At 43.0% G+C, this 18,308-nt stretch overlaps 1 protein-coding gene across 1 annotated transcript in view; it reads right to left on the bottom strand.

The window, feature by feature from the left end:
• LOC137383855 (metabotropic glutamate receptor 4-like) overlaps window positions 1–18,308 on the bottom strand; it is a 1,236,760-nt gene that overhangs the window by 709,075 nt on the left and 509,377 nt on the right. The window contains exon 5 of the mRNA XM_068057161.1: window positions 4,997–5,137. Coding sequence (XP_067913262.1) covers window positions 4,997–5,137 — 141 coding nt within the window. The remainder of the gene's footprint in view (window positions 1–4,996; window positions 5,138–18,308) is intronic.

Genomic DNA, 18,308 nt, shown 5'->3' on the forward strand with positions numbered 1-18,308 from the left:
TATGGAAGCTTCTAGCAGTCTCCGTCTTAATTTCACTTTTGCACAGCAACTGCACCTGGAGGCTTAAACAATCAAACACAATGAACACAGATAGTGGACAGACTGATACAATCGAACACTGATCAGTCAACACTACATTCTCATCATCCATAGCTGCTTGGCCCTCTCTCTCCTCCGCATCCTCTTTGCCGGAGGATGTTTGTCGCTCAGGCATATCTTCCTCATGTAAGGCCTCCCCGTTCTATTCTGTAGTGCTAGATTGTGCGGAGCACAGCAGACCATGATATGTGAGACCCTCGCTGGGGCGTACTGCAGAGTTCCACCAGATCGATCAAGGCAGCGGAATCTCAGCTTCAGCAGCCCAATGGCCTGCTTAATGGCCATTTGGATGGAACTGTGGCAAGCGTTGTACCTCTCCTCCGCTGCATTGCGAGGGTTTTTCACAGTTGCCAGAAGCCATGTCTTCAATGGGTAGCCCTTGTCCCTGAGAAGCCACCCCTGAATGCGAGCGGGGGGAGTGAAAAGCTGAGGCACTTGGGACTGTCGAAGTATGTAGGAGTCATGGCTGCTTCCCGGGAAACAGGCACACACCTGCAGAAAATGCTTTCGGTGGTCGCAGACCAGTTGAACATTTCTTGAATGGAAGCCCTTCCTGTTGGTGAAGGGGGCTGACTGGTCAATGGGAGCAATCAATGATATCTTGCAACAGGGGAATCCAGCTATTATCCCGAAACAAATGGCCCTCTTGGCCTAACTGTAAGGGTCGGTCTGGTAGTCCACATAGTTGCTGGCCCTCTTGAACAGGGCATTGATCACCTCCTTGATGCACTGTGGCCTGGGATACCCACACATCCCCAGTGAATCCCTGGAAAGATCCAGATGCGTAGAAGTTTAGTGCCACTGTTATCTTTAAGGTCACTGGCATAGGGTGATCACCAAATCCCAGAGGTTGCAAATCGTTCTGCAGAAGGCCACATAAGTCAGTGACCACCTCCCTGGGGAGTTGTAGACTTCACTGACAGTGTCACTTCGACATCTGGAGGTAGATGATGCAGGTCGCGTTAGCCTCTCTGTCATACTTGGCCTGTTCAGCTGCTGCTGTTCACATCATGGAGCTTCAGGGCCAGGCGCAGATGCCTCTTGGGCCTGTCTCTCTCAAAGGCACTTCAATATGCTAAGGGGATCCAAAATCACATAGGAACTTAGGAAATAGGAGCAGGTGTAGGCCATTCAGCTCCTCGAGCCTGCACCACCACTCAGCTAGATTATGGCTGAGCTTCTACCCTAATGCCATTTTCCTGCACTATCCCCATATCCCTTCGTGTCTTTAATATCTAGAAATCTATCGATCTCTGTCTTGAACATACTCAATGACTGAGCCTCCACTGCCCTCTGGGGTAGAGAATTCGACAAATTCACCACCCACAGGGTGTATGAAACTCATGACAGGTGCCCTGGGGCCTTTGGCTTGCTTCAGATGCAGAGACTAGCCTGCCTAGGCAACTCTGCTCGTCAATCTTTCCTCATCTGGATACCTGATGTGCCTCAAGACTAAAGGTTACTGTTGGTCTACCATCATTTTGAGCTGTGTGAGACATCATTTATAATACCCTCTAATGGCCCACAGACACACAGAACCTATACCCTTGCAGAGGCCCCGATACACGCAGAACCCTCTTGCAGAGTCCCCGATAAACATAGAACTCCCTTGCAGAGCCCTCTGATACATACAGCCCCCTTGCAGAGCCATCCGATACACACAGAACCCCCTTGCAGAGCTCTCCGATATACACAGAACCCCCTTGCAGAGCTCTCCAATACACACACAGCCCCCTTGCAGAGCTGTCTTAAACACACCACCCACTTTCAGAGACCCCCGATACACACAGCCCCCTTGCAGAGCCCCCTGATACACACAGCCCCCTTGCACACCCTTAATCAGCATAGCGCAATTGCCACAGTATCACCCACTTCCCCTATGCTGCAATGGTCAGGAAACCTTCCCCTTCACGGCACCGAGGCGACAAGAGGCCTCGGTGCCGCCAGCTTTTGAGGGCTGCAAAACAGAAGGCATGCGAGTGCTGCACGTCAGCCACAAATTCCATTCGTTAAATCAAAAATAATTACATTAATGTTAATCAGCATTTCAGCAATTTAAATGAGGTTGCTGTCACATCAATGCCACCACAGTACTTCACCGTCTCTGACATAATCGGCACCGTGCGGTACAGCACTGGGTTTCATGGCGGATGGCTCAGTGGTGATTCTTTGTTCCCCCAAGCCACTGAACTCGCCTAAGAACGGAGCACAGAATTCAGCCCAATGTTTTATTTCAGCCTTTTGTGGGGCCAGGAGGACCACAAGTGCTCCCTTTAAGGTTCAACTTCCAGGTTCTGCAGAGGAGCCACCAACTGTCCCATTCCCCTTAACTGGCAAGCTGCCTTAGAGCACCGGTTCCGTATAACAGCTGACTGGCAATATGCAAATGGGGCCCAGTCACCAACCACCTATGCAATATCTGTCCAAGGTGAAAACTCGCCCGAAAGTTAGTTCAGCTGAATAGGCTAATGGGCCACAGTATAAATGGGTTGGAGACAATTAGATGTTTTTCTGGTGAAAGGAGGCCTTGATGGATATGATGAGATGGCACAAATAGATGGTGCCGAATAATCCTTTCCTGTTTTTAAGCATTCTTATCTTCTAAAAGTACATATTTTATCATAACCTCCCATACAGGATGTGCAATGTGAATGACAACAGTATGTAGAGAGGTGCTATAACATCTTCAAAGGAGCTGTATCTTACAAGGATGAGAAAATAAGTGTTATCTCCTTCATTACGTATACTGTTCTGAAATATTGACTCCACTACTTTGTTGGGCACATAACTACATACAGGACTCAGGTATCACAGTTAACACTGAAACACACATGCGACATGCAGTACCAGATGTGTGTATGCCTGTCTTTCGCCTAAGGAGGCTTTTTAATCGAAATGTTTGCATTGATTTGTTTTCTTATTTTAATGATTAATTCTGTTGGTTCAACAATATGACACCATGAAGTTGATCAATTTTTATTTCAGCATCAAGATTGAGAAACATGACAAGCAATTTCAAAAATTGCTCAACCGGTCAGTAACATTCATGAAGGAAAAATGGCTTGTTGCCTTTATATGTTGGCAGCGTACAAAAACTTAACAAAACTAATCAATAGTTTTACGTCTGGCAAAGATTTTGGGACAGTTTATCTTGTTTTATGTTTATAATATGATGCTAAGAAATTCCATAATTAGCCAAACATCTTGAGGTCTCCTGAAGCCCAAAGCTTGTTGAGAAATCACTGATTTTGAAATTATGCTATGCAAAGATTCGTGTACATTGCAGTAACTTTTTTCTTTACAAATGCTCACAACCTTGATCTTTTGCAAGCACTTATTAATTTATTTCAGATTTCAATAATTTCTTTTTTTAATTGTATGAACACTTAATACATTTGTATGAATTTCTTTTGTCTTTTACAGTAACCCATTTATTTTATACAAGTTAAGAAAGGTAATACAAACTCATTTAGTATATGCTAATTCATTTTAAGTAAATTGCCCTAACATTTTTTTCTATATATAAAAAATACAACATTCAAATTTCTGTGCATCCTAAGGCTGGATTTTGTGTAGGAGGCGGGGCTCCCGGCAGCAGGCCAAAAAGGCGGGGGTCAGCTCCCCCTCTGCATTTTCATGGACCCCCTGGAACGATCCTCCAGTGTTTTTCAATTAAAGATTCATGAGTCGGGATCCCTGTCCCATAAAAGACAGGGATCCCACCTCCATGAGCTGCCAGACAATCAAAGGGCTGGCAGCTCAGCAGTATTGGCAGCGCCACCAGGAGCAATGGCCACTGCCAGTACTGCAGAGGCCTTGGACCCAGGCCCAGTGCTGGAACCCCAGACAAGAGGTAGGTGAGGCGGGGTCGCCGGGGCCAGTCCAAAAGTCCCCAGTGAGGGGGTGGTCATGCAGTCCAGGGGGAGGGGGATTCCAGGGAGTAAAGTTGTTCCCGGTGGGGATCCTCCGTAGACCACAAATTTCCCATGAAGGAGGGACACCTCCCACCCAAGCCAGCAGGCAGGGCGTCTTTATTTTATAAAGCATCCTCCCTGCGCGGCAGAGGCTCCCAGCTGACGGTAAGACCCCAGTGGCAGTGGGAAGAGACCCGTTATTGGCTGTTAATAGGCCACTTAAGTGCCTCAATTGGCCTTGAGGCAGGGAGGCCATTGTTGGCCTCTGCCACCTCGGAAGATCACTGGCCGACGGGCCCTCCATCCCACCGCATGCCCGCACTCGTTGCGATACACCGTGCCCCCCCTTGCCTCCGATCCCACCTCAGGAGGCCTCACAATGTGTAAACTGAGTTCCAGACAGTACCATTAATGTAGCAAAACAGTCTAAAGCACTTTATAGTTGGTGATCATCAAAGCAGTAACTTTCCAGTAATTGTGAAACACTCACTGTAAAGATTGGTCTGAATTTTTAATTTGTTTGATCAATTGATCTTTTTTAAAGATGCCATTTGCAGAGCATTTCAGGTCACAGATCATTTCACTGTTCAAACAACTATGTGCCAACAGTAGCATAAAGAGAAATATTGATTTATAGTAAAGCTGGGACAAAGCCTTAAACACACAGAGTCTGCAATTGTGATTCCAAGTATGTTGTGGCTTTTCTCAGGTAAAATGCAATCATACATTTTCTTTACAACAATTCCCTTGCCAAATTAAACGCTGGATAATTCTACCACTAACAGCCCAATTTATTTAAGAACAAGAAGCTGTCTTCTGAAGGCTGATTTTGCTTAATATTTAGAATTCATTTACATCAATTTTGTCGGAATCATTTATCCCTCAGAGTATAGAACTCCACAACTAAAATAAATATCAAAGCTGAAAAGAAAACATGTAGAAAATGAGGAGTTTACAAAAAAAGAATAAAGGTTGCACAATACCTGTACACTTTTTAACATGGCTCCCTCGTTTAAATCCATGTCGGCTCAGCTTACACTTGAAATTCGCTTCCCAAAACTCTGCAAACCAAATGTTTCTTCTGTTGTTCTCCAGGGTCCGGCTCATGAAGTATCTATCAAAACCTACAAAAGGAAAATTTTGTTTGTCACTCACACTGCTAATGATTGTGGACAACTTTCTATCCAGAACATTGGTGAATGATCTCTTACTGCCAGATTCAACTATCTGAGAGTCACATGAAAAAATTAACTTCACTGATTAGGCAATGTAATAAGACTGGCACAGATGAACTATGATGATCATGTAGCTGTCTGAGCTTGTGTGCATTCACTCAATTCCAGTACCTGTAATTGGTGAAGTTTTGCATTGTTTTTCCCTCACCAATTTTCTCCCCTCATGTTTTTCCAGAAGGCATTGACTCTTCAGTGACATTTGCTTCCTCAAGCACTAGACACCCTCCAGTTTCCTGCTCATGTGTCCATTCTCTATAATTAACCCATGACCTGGAGTTTAATAGACTATTTGATTATGAGATGATTCAAGGTTGAACTCATCCTGTTCTTGTCTGATATCCACACACGTGGACTTCCAGCAGGAGTAGCTGGATAGTCATCAACAGCAGGAACTTCTTTAATCCAGAGTCAAATTGCAACACTTGCCACTGTTTCCCAGCTACACTTCCCAATGTAGATTGAAGATCAAACAGATTCTATCTGGTTCATCTATTCACTGAAATAATTTGCAGAGTGCCCTACTGACATTCTGGCTAAAGTAATCTAATGCACTTTAATTTGTATGAACAATAATTAATTTTGCCAGAAGTACAATAGCGTAAAATGAAAAGGCTTGTGCAATATAAAATAATATTATAATTTAACTGTCAGGATTCTAGTCCCAGTTTTGTGCTGTTCACTATAACTGAGTATTCATTCATTTAAACATTTGGCTTATGCACACACATAGTCACTCAACAATTCCCCATTCTACATTTTTCCTTCAAAGTATCATAACTATTCACTTTTGTTAAGCTGGCAATGGACAATCCCCTGAGATACCAATGTTGCCTCGGTGATCAGAATACAAAGGAAGGTGGCAGAGGCTACTTTAGATCTTGTCTTTTAAATAGCTTTAAATCATTATCATTTGCTAATTAGGTCTACATCTTACTCAGCAAAATGTCTATGGAACATCTCGGATTGAAGTGAATCAAAGTGACTTCTGTGTCAGCGTGTTCTCTGCACAGCCATGCCTCTTTCATTCATGCGGTATATCCTTAGCCTGACAAACAGATATGTACAACACAAAATTCTCTATGGCTTCCAGACTTGAATAGTGCCATACTGACATTCTGGCTAGTTGACTTAATGACATTTAATTTTTTAATATGGCCAATAAATAATTTTGCCAGAATCTCAAGAGTAGAAAATATAAAAGATTGTGCAATATAAAACTATATTATAATTTAACTGTCAGTTTCAAGTGTGAAAGAAGACTAATCTGAATAGTTCCTAAGGCACAGTGATGCACCACAGTATGTATTCCAATATCATGAATATTAGATTAGCCTCTGTCCTTATGTGAACACTATCTCTAATTACACACATCACTAAAATACTTCATTGATGTAACAAGCCCAAATCTGCTAAATAGCTCTGCAGTGACAGTGAATTCCAAGGAATAGTTAGCAGAAACATTTAAGCTTAAACTGGTAACCTTCTGCTAATTCTGTGTATCACATATCATTTTTTCTGCTAATTCTATTAAACTCAACAGCAACAATCTACATTTACATAGTACCTTTAATATAGAAAAACAATCTATGGCGCTTAACAGAAGCATAATTGTAATAAATGGACACCAAGTGAATTGTCCGAAGATTTCTGAAATCAATTGTTTTTTGCTTCTTTCAGGAGATTACGTGGCTGCTGGAGGGTAGGAGCATTGGGGCAATGAGGCTTAATTTCAGCATGATTGTATGGGACAGGCTTGATGAATCAGTTGTGTTTTTTGTCTGTCATTTTTGTATATTTAAATAGATCCTTGGGGGCCTCTGAAGGCAACAACACATGGCAAGGGTGCAAAGAAAAACCATTGCTGGGAATGCTCTGGCTATGATTGGATAGGTACAAGTAGAACCAATCAAGAGAAGTCCCACGAAGCTGGACAATAGAAAGTGCATTGGAGCAAGATAGCTTGGTGGCTCATATCAAAAGTTGCATAGAGGTCGAGGAGGACAAAAAGGGATAATGCACCATTATTGCAGTCAGAGAGGATGCCACGGGGTCGTTTCAGTGTTTCGGCATGGATGGAAACCTGATTGGAGAAATTGAAACATGAAGCTGTGGGAAAGATGGGCACAGATTTGGAAGAACATGTTCAAAATTTTTGGTGAGGAACTGAAGATTGGAGATTGGTTGGAGATGTAGCTTGCAAGGACTGAAAGTGTTTTATGAGAAGGGGTTGATGACAGTAGTTCTGAAGGGAAGGGGAACGGTACCCAAGGAGAGATTACTATTTACAATGTTAGCTAACTTGGTGACCAGAGTAGGAAGTTGGGTAGTCAGCAGTTTAGTGGGAAAGGGGTAAAGGGATGGGTTAAACTCAAGGTAAACTGCTACCAATAGAAATAATTGTGATGATTATCTGGTATAATTCACATTTCAAAAAAAAGATTGATAAAGAGAATATAATCTCAACAGAAATGAGAGAAGTTTATTTTTTATATTAGTTTTTTCCCCTTTAGTTTCTTCTGATGCAACTGAAAAGGTGTCTCAGTGCTGGGAAATTAACATTTTTCTATTCAGTATCAGTATCAGCATCCAGCAGCATCAAATTGGGTATAGTATACAAACCAATCTCTATTTTGTCCAACAACATACCTTAACCAGGATCACAAAACCACCATGTAATATACTTATGTGATATTTCCATTTCACACAGCACCCATAATGGGAGGTATTTCTTGTATTTTGGTAATATTTGGAGAAGAGCAAATCTAGTATAGTAGGACCCAATTTTAACTCTTTGTTATTGAATGGGTTTCGAATGAGTTAAAACCAGGCCCTAATTGCTGTTGATAATGACAAGTTGTATTTTCTCATTATGGATTTAACAACAGTTTAATCAACTGCAAAGATTCATGCCCAAACAATTTAAGTAATCCTTCATTCCCTGATATTACTGATTATTATGCCACTTGTGTTATATGCCACACTGTTCTGATTCTCATATTATTAAAAAAAAATGTCAATGTTCTTTGATACATTACATAGAATTCCCATTCACTATTAATGTTGGCATATTGCTAATGCATGATGGTGACACAGGAGAAATTACTGTCTTGTGGTGAGCAGGTTGATTATAAACCTTGCATGCAGCATTATTTTGGGTTTGAGAATGTAGAAGTGACCTCTGCCCCTCAGACTGCAATGCCCCTTAATGACCCATTTATGACTGTCCACAAATACCAAAGAAGGCCCTGCAAAGGATTCTGTCATAGGCAATGTATTCTTGTATCAATCATCAGTACAATTATCTGTCCAGCCGTGTCAAGAGATATTGGATCAATTTTACTGGCTCCTTTAGGTGCTAAAGGGTCTGCAAGGTGACCAAGATCGAGCCTTGAGCTGAAAAGCTGGTTTAGCCCATTGTTTGAAAAAGGAGTAAGGCATAGACCGAGTAATTACAGGCCAGTCAGCCTCACCTTGGGTGGTGGGAAAATTATGAAAACAATTCTGAGGGACAGGATAAATCTTCATTTAGAAAGACATGGATTAATCAAAGACAGTCAGCACAGATTTGTTAAGGGAAGGTTGTGTCTGACTAACATGATTGAATTTTTTGAGGAAGTAACAGGAGGGTCAATGAGAGTCATGCATTTGATGTAGTCGATATGGATTTTAGCAAGGGTTTGATAAGGTCCCACATGGCAGACTGGTAACGAAATAAAAGCCTATAAGATCCAAGGCAAAGTGGCAAGTAGATACAAAATTGGCTCACAGCAGGAAGCAAAAAGTAACGGTCATTGGGCGTTTTTGTGAGTGACAGGCTATTTCCAGTGGGGTCCCTTGCTTTTTGTCATAAATATATGAATGATTTGGACTTGAATGTAAGGGGTATGATTAAGAAGTTTGCAGACGATAGAAAAATTGGCCATGTGGTTGATAATGAAGAAGCTGTAGACTGCAGGAAGATAGCACTGGACGAGTCAGATGGGCGAGCGAAACAGTGGCAAATGGAGTTCAATCTGGAGAAGTGTGAACTAATACATTTGGGGAAGGCTAACAAGGCAAGGGAATACACAATAAATGGTAGGATACTGAGAAGTGTATAGGAACAGAAGTACCTTGGAGTGCATGTTCACAGATTCCTGGTGGCTGGACAGGTAGATAAGGTAGTTAAGAAGGCATACCAGATACTTGCCTTTATTAGCTGAGGCATTGAATACAAGAGCTGGGAGATTATGCTGGAAATGTATAAAACACTAGTTAGGCCACAACTGGAGTACTGCATGCAGTTTTGGTCACTGCCCTATAGGAAAGATGTGATTGCAATAGAGAGGGTACAGAGCAGATTTTTGAGGATGTTGCCTGGACTGGAGAATTTTAGTTATGAAGAAAGATTGGATGGACTAGGGTTGTTTTCTTGGAACAGAGGAGCTGAGGGAAGACCTAACTCAAGTGTATAAAATTATGAGGGTCGAGATAGAGTGGATATGAAGGCCCTATTCTCCTTGGTTGTTGGGTTCATAGCCAGGGGACATAGATTTAGAGGATGAGATTGGAGATTTAGAGGGGATTCGAGAGGAAATTATTTTCACCCAGAGGGTGGTGTGGGGAATTTTATTCTCTCCCCCTTGTCAGGTTTGGAAGTGGGGAGAGTATATAATCGGGTGGGATGGTGGTGGGAGGGAGACCCCTCCACCTTCCTGCCTCCACCCAAATTAAGTCCAGGGCAGGAAGGCCTGTGAATGGCCTTCCCGCCCCATCACCAATTGAGGTCCTTAAGTGGGCAACTAACGCCTCATTCCCTCATTAAAAGGCACAGTGCCTGAACGAGGGACCCAGTATTGGGAAGAGGGGGCCCCGCTGAGAGCCACACCCCGGCCCTTGCTGCAAAACCCCCTACACACCCCTTTCCTGTGACCCCCTACACCATGAAACCCCTGCCACTCAGACTTACCTGGTTCCAGGACTTCAGGTGAGTGCTCTACCAGCAGCTGCCACCGCCTCCGCAGTGGCACTACTTAGTTAAACAGCTGCTGGGCTCTGATTGGCTGTAAACCCTTAGCAGGCGGGACACCCGCTATCGAGGTCCTTGATCCCGGGAAGGCCCATCACTGTCATCTTAAATGCCTAATTGGCACTTGATCTGGAAAGGCCTTCCCTAAAGGTGGCAACGAGGGGCTCTCACTGGCACTTTTGCCAGTGCTTGAGACCCTCATCGCCCATATAAAATCCTGCCCACTGCCTGAAAGGGTGATGGAGGCAGAAATCCTCATAACATTTAAAAAATACTTGGATATGCACTTGAAGTGCCGTAACCTACAAGGCTACAGACCAAACTGGAAAGTGGGAGTAGGCTGGATGGCTACCTGTTGGCCAGAGAGGAAATGATGGCCTGAATGGCCTCCTTTTGTGCTGTAAATTTCTATGATTATGATTCTACGATTTACCGTAAGATGCCATCTTGGTAAAGCAGTTAAAGCGCGCACGAGGAATGGTATCCCCGAGGATCATTAAGGGGCTGATTGCCATTTAAATTGCCTGCTAACACTCAGTAATGAGGCTGCATGGCATCTTGGTGGCTGGCACTTGAAATAACACTCACTCTTAATAGCAATCAGCTGACTGTGAGTAAACTAGTCATTGTTGAGGATTTTGAGGGCTACTTAAGCATATTCACATTTACTATTCATTTGCTGCTGGAGATTTGAAGACGGCTTTTAAAACACATTGGGAGACTTTCTAGGACACTTTATCAAGACTTCATCTATTCTTTATTAGAATTTATTCCAGAAATTTACTGGAGAACTTCACCTAAAAAGATTAAGTGCTGTGCTACTCTTATCTTATTGGTCACCTTACAGGAGTCAGAAGGAGAAAGGGAGTAAAAACAAGAAATGCTGGAACCACTCAGCAGGTCTGGCAGCATCTGTGGAAAGAGAAGCAGAGTTAACGTTTCGGGTCAGTGACCCTTCATCGGAACTGACAAATATTAGAAAAGTCACAGGTTATAAGCAAGTGAAGTGGGGGTGGGGCAAGAGATAACAAAGGAGGTCCAGATTGGACCAGGTAGTATACTGTATTCGCTGCTCACAGTGTGGTCTCCTCTACATTGGGGAGACCAAACACAGACTGGGTGACCGCTTTGCGGAACATCTCCGCTCAGTCCGCAAGCAGAACCCTGAGCTTCCGGTTGCTTGCCATTTCAACACTCCCCCCTGCTCTCATGCTCACATCTCTGTCCTGGGATTGCTGCAGTGTTCCAGTGAACATCAACGCAAGCTCGAGGAACAGCATCTCATTTACCGATTAGGCACACTACAGCCTGCCGGACTGAACATTGAGTTCAATCATTTCAGAGCATGACAGCCCCCCATTTTACTTTCATTTTTAGTTATTTTTTCTTCCTTTTTTTTACATTCTTTTTTACATTTTTACAATCCTTTTTTTTGCATTTATTTCATTTCATCTTAGTTTGTTCAGTTTGCTTACCCACTGTTTTTTTTCAGGTTTGCACTTGCTGCTGTTCAATATTCAGTGTATTTCCACCTAATCTGTACTAATGCTTTGTCTTTCAACACACCATTAACATATTGTTTGCCTTTGCTCCGTGACCTTTTGGTCAGCTATGTGGCCTGGTCCAATCTGCACCTTCTCCTTTGTTATCTCTTGCCCCACCCCCACCTCACTTGTTTATAACCTGTGACTTTTCTAATATTTGTCAGTTCCGATGAAGGGTCACTGACCCGAAACGTTAACTCTGCTTCTCTTTCCACAGATGCTGCCAGACCTGCTGAGTGGTTCCAGCATTTCTTGTTTTTATTTCAGATTTGAAGCAGCTGCAGTATTTTGCTTTTATTATAGGAGAAAGGGAGTGTTTGGCCAAGGGCATCTTGCTAGGGGTCCCTTTTGGTCTACAGGAGGATTGGGAGGAGGATATGAGGCCAGGCAGAGTAGCACCAGCTGCTGTAGGAGAGAAAGAGAGTAAAGACAGGATGGCAAGGCAGACTCCTACCTCCCTGCAGGTACAAAACTTCCATCCTCCTCTGGTCCTCTTCCACCAGAACCTTTAGTGCTGCATCTGAGAACCTATGTGTCCTCTCACTCAGTCCCTGGGCTATGCTGAAATGTATCGCTGTGTGTCAGTCAACAAACATTCACTAGAAGTGGGTACAATGTAGCTCACTTACACTGGTCCACAAAAATTGTTTCTAATCAGCATTTGAATGCTAATCCTGCAGGTTCTAGGCAAGTTCAAATTATGCTAATCAGCAATTAGGACTAAAATTGCATGTTAAAGCCGGACTTTCAAACAGGCATGTTTTATTAGCATAGTGCCCATTTAGTGCCTGTTTTCCCCCTTTCACCAAAATAACCCCCTACACAACTTCTGTTTGTGTTGTGTTTTCATCACCTTCAGAAATTATGATGGGCTTGCACATTGATTTAATGATGTCACAGTTGACTCTGCTGCAAAGGTGTAGGAGAGAATTTACTATCTAACTTTGAACTATGCAAGGAACTCAGCTGTACCTGTTGTGTGATCGCTTTAAGAGTGATGTCCCTTTAAGAACTCAATATGCTAATGAGCTAAGTATCAGGATGTAGTCATATGACTAGAAGCCATAGTCACTCTGCACAGTAACACCCTGGTAAAAAGTTCTGTATATAATTTGTTCTTTTTTGTGTGTAGTAGTTTAGCTGTTAATAAACCTTCTAGAGGTCTTCAAGGAACTGGAATCCACATATCTCTTTGTGTTACTTAAGATAACATAAAGAAACTCATGACATGGTGGTAGCAGTGGTGAAAACAGAAGATATAATCTTGAATACCACGGGTAAAACAGCAAACAAAATTTAAAAGCAGAAAATAGAAGAGAAAATTTGAAGCAATGAGTGAAAAAACTTTAAAACAAGTATGTGAAAAGAGTGAAAGAAAGCTATATATCTTAGAAGGCTGAAAAAAGCTCCATAGAATAGAGGCAAAGCTGAAAAGCAAGCGATCGGGTGAGTCATTGTGCTGACGATTGAGAAATCCTGGTTTAAAAAAAAGCTTTTGAAGAGTTTTAAAAATTTATTTTCTAAAGTCTCCATGTGAGCAATAGAAAAAAGGGAAAACCCTGAAAAGTACTCGTGAAACAAAAAAGCGTGGGAAAACCCCCAACACAGCAGAGTCTTCAGTAAAGCAGTCAAGCTGAAAAAAATCATTAAAACAGTCAAGCGTGAAGAAGATATATAAACTCTCGCAAAAAAAAAGCAAAGGGAAAAACCCTTGAACTGCCTATAGAACTGCTGTGTACACATACAAGCAAAGTGTTGAAAGAGAAAAAAAGAACACTGTCAAGCACCTGTTACACTCTGTCAAAGCAGCTAACTTTGAAAAAACAAATTCTTAAAGGGGAACAGTGCAGAATTAACAGAACAAGTTTGAAAACAGGTTTAAAGCCACAAATAGAAAACACAGTGCTGAAGGCACACACAGAGCTGAACAAAGTTAAATATAGAGCAGAAAGCAAAAGAACAGCAGAAGGATGGATAATAAAATTTCTCAGCATGAACTGGAAGGCTACTGATATCCTATCCGAGTTCACACTTTTTAAACAAAGAATGCAATTATGTTTTGTGGACCAAGCGGTTGCAGAATCAGAGAAGCAGGCTGTGAAAAGACTGATAGCAGCTGGAAATGAGGGCTTATACAGAATCAATACCTCTGGCTTCTCTGAAGAGGACCAGAAAGATCCCGCAAAGATATAGAAACTTCAAGAAGCTCAGCTTTGAGTAAGAGTGAATTTTATAATTCATCACCTGGAATTGATGTCCTACAAGCAACAACCAGAGGAATCAATAGATCAGTTCATCAGTAGATGCCACAGTAAGGGCAACAAATGTGTTTTTTCAGAAACTGAGCTGTCGTAGTGAATAATGGAGCTGGTGATTGTCTCAACACCTATTGAAGCATTTCAAAAGGACCTCTTGGGGGGAAAAAGAAAATTCACAGCATTGATGCGTTGCTAGAAGATGGCAGGAAATATGAGGCCATTTCAGGTGGACAACAGCATCTGCAAACACTAGATGCAGCCGACAGTATCAGCATGGTAACCAGGTCACTAAAATCAAGCAAACTGTGTGGTTTGTCCCACTCACTGCAAAGTTTTCCTGCATTTCAAGATCTGTGCAAGGCGTCCTCTGCAAAAGGACACTGGGCGGCCAATGCAAGAAATCTGGCTCCAAAGACACGGCCAGAAATCACAACAGGACACATACAAACAGAAGACAAGCACAGTGATAGGGCACCACCAGCATCAGAGACCTGCGTAAACACAAACTGATACATAAAGTCCACAGTGAAGTAGACCTGAGACAAGACTCATAATGAGTCAGAAGATGAGCAGGCATTTCATATTATGAACTTGACACATTATGGGCTCAATTTTCTTCTCCCCCAGGCATCGGGTTCTGTGGCGGGGGGCCCTGAAGATGGCTCCGGATGAGACCCACCATGGACCTTGACGCCATGAGGGCCTGGCCCAATCCTCCTGCAGCGGCGAGGCCCACCACTGGGCAACGGGACCTCGATTAACATATTCAAATCAATAAAATCAATACATTTAAATAGACTTCCCTGTGATCGTGACAGCCCACCGCGATCTGCAGTGTGATGGCTGGAACTCCTGTGCCTTCAAATCCCTGTCCGGGGAAACGCGGCACCACACTGGTGGAGTGGGGGGAAAGAGGTCAGGTTTTCAATGCAGGGGGATGGGGGAAACGGGGGGGAGTCAAATAAACGTACTCTGTGTAGGGAATGGTGGGAAGGGTTGACCTTTAAACTTTGAGCAGTTTTGGGGGGGGTGGGAGTCAGATGTAAAAGGTAAGTATTTTGAGGATGAAAGGGCAAATAGTTACTGTAATTGTTAAGGGGGGAGTGGGAAAGGGATGTTATAAATTAATTTAATTTTGGGGGGTTGCTTCTTTAGAAAATTTAAATGTGCATGCAGGACTGGCTGCCTATTACAAATGGCACCAGTGCCTACGCAGAGGCAGCATGTGCCATTGCCGGTGACAGACAGTCCTCCCCTCCTCATGATTGGGAGGGTGGGTCGTCCCGGTCATTTAAATGAGCCGCCACGCGGGAAATTGCGGCGGCTCTTTTGCGTGCAGACTGCACAGGCGAGCTGCCATTTTTTGAGCTCGCCGATGAGAGCAGTGGCAGGCTCTTAAAATCCAGCCCATTGTGTTAATGAAGTCAAACAACTGGAAGCTTTTGCTACTCTTAATATCATGTGCTCAAAGAAAGTTGGCAAACACACACTCGGGACTAAGATTGACATGGGAGCTAGTGCAAATGTCCTACCAGTCCAAATCCTGAAGGATATGTACTGGGGTCATTGGAAATTAATGATACAACCGACAACTGCAAAGTTAACTGCATGCAATGGATCACCCATCCCTTGCAGTGACACACTAACAATGCAATGCAGCTATGGCAAGTCGGCAGAGACCCACAAATAATTTACCGTAGACACAAGCCGACCAGCAGTGGTAGGACTACCAGCATGTAAGGATTTCAATGTTGTGACTATCCACGAGATCACCAAGGTACCCATTACAGCAGAAGAGACCAAGGGTATCTACATTGAGTCAGTCCAGGACCTACAAATGTGCCCGGACCAGTTCGACACCATAGGAGATTTCATAGGCGATAACATAATGCACATCAGAGAGGATGCACTCCCTGTGTCCAACACCCTGCTGTCTGAGATTGAGTCACAGTTCTCCCAGGATATCATTGGTTCTGGTTTGGTGAGTATCAGCTCCTTCTCAGAGATGCTGCATCAAGAGAATGAAGATCCAAATACAGATGGTTAAAGTTCTTTATCAACAGGCAGTGTTTCTTCATGCTCCAGCAACTCGGAAGAAGAGATTGACGTAACCATTGAGAAGCAAAGGCTCGCAGTGGGGAGCACTGCCAAGGGGAAATTTCCAAGGACCGGAACCCAGTCGCAGACTCTGGCCAGCATCTAACAGTGCAGTCTGGAAATCCAGCAACAGCACAACTATGCTGCGCCCTCACTTCTGCTCTCTAGAGAACCTCCAGCACGAAAACGAGCCAGAACTGACAGGTACCTCCATCTGGCCAAGTACTCCTCCCCCAACAAGTCCTCGACCTTGAGCCCCAGGCCTTCAGATACCGAGCATGAGGACAGGCGAAGGACACACAGTGTCCTGGACAGGCAGAGGAGGAATGAGTTGAAGCATTGTCTGTTGAGGTGATGTGCCAGAACTTTCCAAGAATGACACAGCCTCAAAATGGGCATCCTGAGAAAAGCAATAAAGTATCTTAGCAGGCTGAAGGCAGAACAACAGAAACTGAATGCAGAGAGGGAGAAACTTCAGAAAAGACAGCAACAGCTGAGACACAGATTCTCCAAGATGCAGGAGACACTGCTCGAAAAACAAGGGAGAATGAAGATGGTGCATGACTGACATGCAGGGGTGGAACTACCTCAACTACACGTAGGACAAAAGGTCAGGGTCACACACTCCACAATGAGAACATGGTTACCCTCAGATATCCAAATTGAGCCTAGGTCTTACGAGGTTACAATATTAACGGAGCAGTGTTGAGGAGGAACCGAAGCCAATTAAGAAAAGTGTGCAATACTCCATTTGTGCACAGCGGACTCAAAAGACCATACTCCAATGATGAGAGTGTGACAGAACAACAGGACAGCAACCAACAGATTGACAATACGTATGCAAGCTAAGAAAAGCCAAGGGTGAAATCCACATCCCCAGGAGGTTATACCGTAACAAGATCTGGAAGAGTTGTCACACCACTGAAATGATATATGGACTACTAAGCTTCTGCATTCATAAATTTCACAATCCTTATCTGTCTAGCTGTAAATTTTATGATCTCTTTCCCTATATAACTAATTTTGATATCCAATTTTATGTGTTTTTACTTCTAGCGTACGAGACATCTTTGGAAAGATTGGGATGTTGTATGATCGCTTTAAGTGTGATGTCCCTTTTAAGAGCTCAGTATGCCAATGAGCTAAGTAGCAGGATATAGTCATGTGACTAAAAGCCATAGTCACTGCATAGTAACACCCTGGACAAAGGTTCTGTATATAGTTTGCTCTGTATTGTGTTGCATAGTTTAGCTGTTAATAAACCTTCCAGAGATCTTAAGGGACTGGAATCCACATACCTCAGTGTGTTGCTTAAGATAACACAAAGAAACTCATGATGGTACCTACACTAATATTACAGCAAAAGACAAAGAACAAAGCATTCAGATATTGCATTGGTCAACAACAAATGGGAGAAGAGGAACATGCAAGATGTTACTCCATAGTATTGCCTTGCACACATAGTGGACTTAATACACATTATTTTTGGATAAGTTATAATCACATAAAACATGTACGTTTTCTACCCTTCATCAGTTTGTGCTGCAATGTGAAAATCAAAATAGCATCTTTGGTTTCAGTTCAAAGATCTGTGCATGTGCAAAGCTTTTTCTCTAGCCTTGTCGCCAATTTTTTAGCTGGTATTTTGTAGTTAGGTAGCATAGCTTCGATCCTTGAATGGTAGAAAATTGATTGGGCTACAAACAGTTAGTCATTGATGCAATTTGACGGACACATACATTTCTGTGGCAGGAATAAATATTTACCCTTTAATGCCACTGGTTCATACCATTAGTGCAGCCAACAAGACAGGGATCGTGTAGCTTTGCAGCTTAGTAAAGATTGTTTGCTTTCACTGAATGCAATAACAAATGGATGAAGTTTCACTTCACTGAAATACAGCTTCTTGTACCTCCATCAACAAGTGAACAGCAAAATGTAAGCATACCTTTCAGTATACCTTTAAGTAATGCTCAAAATACTTAGCAATGACTTGTTTACTCCCAATCAGCTGCTTGCATTTAGGAGTGAGTGTTAGGTCAAATGCTAATCAATATGCGTGCAGGCTCTTTAATGAGCACCAGCAGACACTTTACATGGAAATCAGACCCTTAATGATCCTTGGGGCGGGGGCATTCCTAGCACATGCTTCA

This window comes from Heterodontus francisci, chromosome 25 (genome assembly GCF_036365525.1).
Source record: "Heterodontus francisci isolate sHetFra1 chromosome 25, sHetFra1.hap1, whole genome shotgun sequence".
NCBI lineage: Eukaryota > Metazoa > Chordata > Chondrichthyes > Heterodontiformes > Heterodontidae > Heterodontus > Heterodontus francisci.